The 6,000-nt window shown below is 51.6% G+C and overlaps 1 protein-coding gene across 1 annotated transcript in view; it reads right to left on the reverse strand.

The window, feature by feature from the left end:
- HNRNPLL (heterogeneous nuclear ribonucleoprotein L like) overlaps nt 1-5,552 on the reverse strand; it is a 49,458-nt gene extending 43,906 nt beyond the window's left edge. Inside the window, exon 1 of the mRNA XM_075925834.2 lies at nt 5,242-5,552. Coding sequence (XP_075781949.1) covers nt 5,242-5,430 — 189 coding nt within the window. The 5' untranslated portion in view covers nt 5,431-5,552. The remainder of the gene's footprint in view (nt 1-5,241) is intronic.
- Between the last annotated feature and the right edge of the window lie 448 nt (nt 5,553-6,000).

A 6,000-nucleotide genomic window follows, 5' to 3' on the forward strand; every position in this document is an offset into this window, starting at 1 on the left:
TTTTAATTAAAAAAATATGCTTTATTTAAATGATTGTATTTTTTTTTTTTAAAAAGCAGTTATTTTTAGGAAGTTAATTTTTATTTTGGATTTCTTAAAAAAGGCATTGTTTGAGGCTGTAGGGGGCTCAGGGCAGTGGACTGGGGTTTTTGAGAATGAAAGAGGCAGTATTGGGGTGGTGAGGGGCTGACAGGGGCCTAGTGTAGTAATCAAGGTTGGGGAGATGAGTGGGACTCAGAGCACAGGACTAGGAGGGTGCAGGAGTCAGGTCCCCAGCCAGCCCCTTTCATCTGCTTGGTGATTCTGTCTCTTTTCTGTTTGGTTTTATGAAAAGCAGTCCCATTCCAGGCACATCCCATTGTCCTGGCACAACCAAACCTTGACCTTGCTTTAAGTTATGATAAAAAATCAGCTCAATACCAAATTTGGTAGTCCTAACTCTTACTGTTTAGGAGTCCTTGTACAGACAGAATCACTCTCTAAAATATATAGCAGAAGAAAGATAGCTGAGCTGTTGTAAAAGACCTCCCCCTTAAATAATCCTCAATCCAAGAAAAGAAACAAATGGTCTGAAAAAGCAGTCATCACTGTCAGTGCTGTACGCTGTAGCTATTCAGGACATGGCCATGAATTGTATTTCCACTGCTCTAGTGGTCACTGTATCCTGACCCACTGATATCAGCATCAGCAAAGGCAGCTAAGCAACATAAAAAGGCAGTTATTTATAGCATATGTAGATTGACACCATCAAAAACCACGCCTTTCAGGTTAGTGTAGAGCTTGTTATCAATATGAACATTCCCTTTTTACACTGAGGTATCTCTGCACCAACTCCTTTGCTTCCCAGCAGTTCCACCCAGGCCGCTGGCATGACAATCTTTTCCTGCACCAAGAACAGCAGACTAAATTAATTAGTACTACCAACTTTACTCAGCAGTAAATACACCTGAAATTGAGAATTAAGTCAAGAAGCTTTTAATTTCCAGAACAAACATCAGTCAGAATCACAGGGTTGAAAGAGACCTCAAGGAGTCATGAGCCCAGCTCAAAGCAGGGCCAACGGCAACTATTTCATCCCAGCCAGGGTTGTCAAGCCGGAATTTACAAACCTCTAGGGATGGAAATTCCACCATCTCCCTAGGGAACCCATCCCAGAGCTTCCCCATTGTCTAAATAAAATAGTTTTTCCTAATATCCAACCGAGACCTCTGCAACTTGAGACCCTGGCTCCTTGTTCTGCCATCTGTCACTACTGAGAACACATTAGCACTCAGGATGTTTATTTATATTTTCAGCAGTTACATGGGGGAGAAGGAGGGCAATGACTCCCATGGAGCCAACTGCCCTCCCAACCTCCCATGCTGTCATCTGTTTCCGAAGCAAGGGGGTGGGGTGGAGAGAGTGGGGCTTAAAAGGCAGGTGGTGGACATGGCTCTGGGGGAGCAGGCTGGGGGGGTAAAAGCAGCTGGGCTAGAGAAGCCCCTGCCCATGGCAGTGCAGGGGCCACTCTAATGTGACGAGAGTGGGCAGATCAGCCCCTCCCGCTGTCTGGCTCCCGTTCAATCAGTTAACTGGGCACACTTAACATTTAACCGGTTAAATAATTAAATGGGATTTAACACTCCTAGTAACTGTTAAAAATCCTAGCAGTTACACACACCATGGGCTCTGCAAGCATAAAGCTTATACTGCAGAGCCCGCAGCACAGTCGGCTCCTCCAGAGCATGGCCAGCAGCCAGCGCGCACCCTGCAATATAAGGTTTATAGCGTATAGCCCACAGCACAGCCAGGGAGTCGGCTGCTGCCCCACACTGCAGGTTCTGATACTGCAGAGATCACAGCGTGGGGAGGCAGCTGGTGCACATTGGTTGAGAGTTTAATTGTAATGGAAACAGCAGTTCTTATTGGTTAACCACTGAAACGGTTAAACTCTTACATCCCCAATTCAGATTTTCTATAAATCTTCACATTTTGCTATTAATTTCTATTCCATTTTTTGTCTTTCAGTTGGTCTCGCTGGTTTGCACTTTTTCTCTCCCCCACGTATTTTCCCTTTCAGTAGTCTCACAAACTCACAAAGTTTTTTTACCTCATCATTCGTCTCTTCTTCCTCGTACACATCTTTGCCCCCCCTTTTTTTAAGCTCAAAGCGACTAGATTAGTCGTCTCCAACCTTTTTAACCACAAGATCACTTTTTCAATGCAAGTCCAATGTAAGAGCTACCTCAAACCTAAATACTTTTGCCCCACTTCCTTCCTTCCCCTTCTTTGAGGCCCTGCCCCACCCCTTATCCGAGACCTCACCCTGCTCACTCCATCCCCCCTCCTTTCCCATCCTCACTCACTCTCACCAGGCTGGGGTAGGGCTTTAGGCTGCAGGCTCTGGTCTTGGGCCAAGGAGTTTGGAGTGTGGGAGGGGATCTGGGCTTAGCCTAGGGCGGAGAATTGCGGTTCAGGAGGGGCTGCAGGGTGCAAGCTTAAGGAAGGCTTTTGGGTGCAGGGAACTCATTTGGGACAGGAGGTTAGGTGCAGGAGGAGGTTCAAGGCTGCCACAGGAGTTCAGGATGCAGGCTCTGGCTAGGAACCATGTAACAGACAGCTTCCGGGTGGTGGAGCAGTGGGGTTAAGGCAGACTTACCCCTGCCCTGGCCCTGCACCAGTCCTGAAAGCAGCTGGCATGCACAGCAATGGCTCCATGGTGCCACGTGCTGCCCCTCGTCTACCGGCACTGAGCCCACAGCTTCTACTGGCCATGGTTCCCCATTACTGATCACTGGGAGCCGCAGGAGTGGTGTCTGCAGGCAAGGACAGCGTGGAGACAATCGCCTCTCCCCCCCACCGCTCTGTCTTTCTCAGGGGCTGTAAGGACATGCCAGTCACTTCCAAGAGCAGCATTTAACATAGGGATAATTACTCCAGGCACGACAGGTTGGGCATTTTAGAACTTACTACTCAAAAAATTAAATTTAAGCGTAAGAGAAATGAAAATTATGAAATGCACAGACCAGTCACAAAGCAAAAATAACCCACTTTGCAAGCAGTAAAAGTAGTAACAACAACCTCCCATGTATGTGTTGGGTCGGAAGATGAGAGTGAAGGACAGTGTGTGTTTGTGAGAATCACAGACACAAGCAGTGTGTAAGAGTGATGGAGATTTGCATTGCCAAGCTCCCCCCCCGCCATCACCCTTCTCTCTGTGTGGAGATGGGGTACAGGAGTGGGGGGAGGAGGGACACCCAGACATCAGCCCTCCCTCTTCTTCCCCCCCATAACCTGCACAACAAGCAGGAGGCTTCCAGGGGGGCAGCTACATTTCCTACACCACTGGTTCTCTTCTCAACACCACCTCTTTTTTCTTTCCTTCATAAATATAGCAAAATCGTAAGGCAAGCAACTTTTTCCCCTGTTTACACACTACAGGTTTGCACACCGTTGCATGTGTATGCTAAGCACACTGCACAAACCAGGAACTACTTGCATTCTTCTATTACCTTCTACAAGATAAGGCATACAGCCCTCCCATCACCATTTCAGAGACTCTGCAACCTCTCTTCCGTGATGTCACAGGTTCAATATATCATCCGGTGCAGTCCTTCAGCCACATCCTTTCCATACCTGTGTTCTCCACTGCCCACATGGCAAGGGCTCTGTGCGCCACCTCACTGTCCATAACATTCTCTCACACCCATACTACTTTTTATCTGTCAGGCAAAAAACTTTAAGGGTATCAACATTTTTAAATAGTACTGAAAGGGCAGAGCTGAAATGAGATATTATGTTGGAAAGTGTTAACAGCTCCCATCAATCAATTCTTTGATCTCTAGACGATTACACAAATGGATGAAACTGATGAGTGTACGAACCAGATGCCTGGGTGCCATCTGACCCCCCAGTTCCAACTTCAGGTTTTTCCAGCTTTCATCAAAATCAATATGGAATCTGTCCACGGATGGAACTTACTAACATTTTGGACTTCTCAGATGCAGTGTTCTAAAGTTACGTTACATCCAAACACAGAAATACCATCTAGTTGTGCATTAAAGCTTGCTTTGCTAAGTCAATTACAGCACTCAAAAGCTAATTTTCAATGGTGTACCAATAACGCAGTTTACTTTTGGATTTTTTTCTCCTAATTGATTTAGTGCTGTCGCCATCAGAAAGTTCACTGGATGAAGAGACACTACCAGCAGAGAATCTTTCACAATGCCAACTCTCTCTCATCACCCCCTAAAAACCCAACCCTACTAGCGTTACAACACCAAACTCCTATATTCTGGTGCAGAACAATTTTTTTTTAAACACAAACCAACATTCAAAGGCTTCCTGAACTTCAACGTTTTCTACTGAACAGTAATGATCATCTCATCTGATCCTTTTTCCAAGGATGAAGGTTGACACAGAAAAAAATTCACACAAACAAACTGGATAGTTAAGAAATCCAGTGCAGATATGTGGAAAAGACACCATTTCACTATTTGGCTACAAATAGGCACACACAACAATCATCGGAGCCAGGTAAAATGGAAAAATAATGAACCCCATACTCGCTCAGACATTTGCATTGTAGAAGGATTAGTTGTTTGTTTTCTTCTAAATCTATGGGTATGTTGCTAAACTTGCCAGACAAAATGCAAGACAGCAAGATAAAAAACCCTTCTCTCTCCTTCCAGGTTTCATAGCTACAGCCATCAATGAGAAGGCAGGAGGGCTGTGATGGCTATACCTCAAATGGCAGCATGGCTCACCATGAAACACAGAACCAGACCATCTTCTCTACCCCTTCAGGACTACAGCTAGGCCTGGCCTCCTTCCCCTAGGGCGGAGGGAAAAGGTAAGATAGCGAGCATCACCCCTCCCCCCCAGATGGGAAAAATCAGCAGCTCCTCCTGTCTCTCACCATGGAGAAGGGGCAAACAGCATTTCCCTGCCACACCTCCAGGGATGGCCACCCCCCCCAAAGGCCAGGGGCGCAGAGAGCCGTTCTTCCCTGGCCCCCCCAGCCCCCCCGCTGCTCCCGCCAACTTCTTTTCTGCATCATCCAGCAGGAACGGAGCAATAGCCAACCCCTCCTCTCGGGAACCCCGCCCCCCCCCCCCCCCGGGGGCCCCCCCAGGGCCCGCCCCGCCCCCCCCGGGGGCTCCCCCAGAGCCCGCCCCCCCCGGGGGCTCCCCCCGCCCCCCCGGGAGCTCCCCCAGAGCCCGCCCCGCCCGTCCCCGCAGCGGGCGCCCTGCCCCGTCTCACCCCGCCCGAGAAGCCCCCGCCGCGGGGGCCCGGCGCTTTCTCCCGGCGGCCCTCGCCCTCCTCGGCGCCGCCGTACTCGATCTCGCCCTCCTCGGCGGCGGCGCTGGGCTTGAGGCGCTTGGCCTGGCTCTCGTAGGCGCCGTCCTCCTCCTCCTCGTACTGCTCCCCGGCCGACGAGGGCGACGACATGGCGGCGGCGCACACAATGGGGGGGTCGCTCGGCCGCGCAGCAACAGCAGCACCGGCAACGTTGCGCGCCGCTCCCTGCTCCGGCACCGGCCGCCGGGCAACGCCTCCCCGGCGCCGATTGGCCGGCTGCTGGAGCGGAGCGCTAGGACTGGCCGAGCGACCTGCCCGTCACGCGCCGCGCTCGGCAGCCCCTCCCCTAGCGCAGGGATGTCTGGCGACTGCGGTTTGGCAAAGCAGGAGCGGCTGGAGCCGCGCGCGAGGGGGCGGAGCCCGCCATGGCACGCGCATGGCCAACGGAACGGGGGAGGGGGGAGTGCCCCTGGCGCCAAGGCTGGGCTCGCCCCCTCACGGCGGTTGGGCCGCGCGCGCCCGGCTGGCGGGGCAGCTGCCGGGGGCCCGGCCCGGGGCGCTGCCGGCCTCGCACAGCCAGTGACGTCCTGTGGCAGTGAGTTCCACCGGCGCCGTTGCCTGGTGAGAGACCCGAGGCCCCATCTCCTTGTGTTACAGGCCTGAGGGGCCAGCGGGCCGCTCGCAGGCTAGGGCCGCCCGGCTCCTCTGTGACAGGGCTGG

Source organism: Pelodiscus sinensis, chromosome 3 (genome assembly GCF_052426305.1).
Source record: "Pelodiscus sinensis isolate ZL-2025 chromosome 3, ASM5242630v1, whole genome shotgun sequence".
NCBI lineage: Eukaryota > Metazoa > Chordata > Testudines > Trionychidae > Pelodiscus > Pelodiscus sinensis.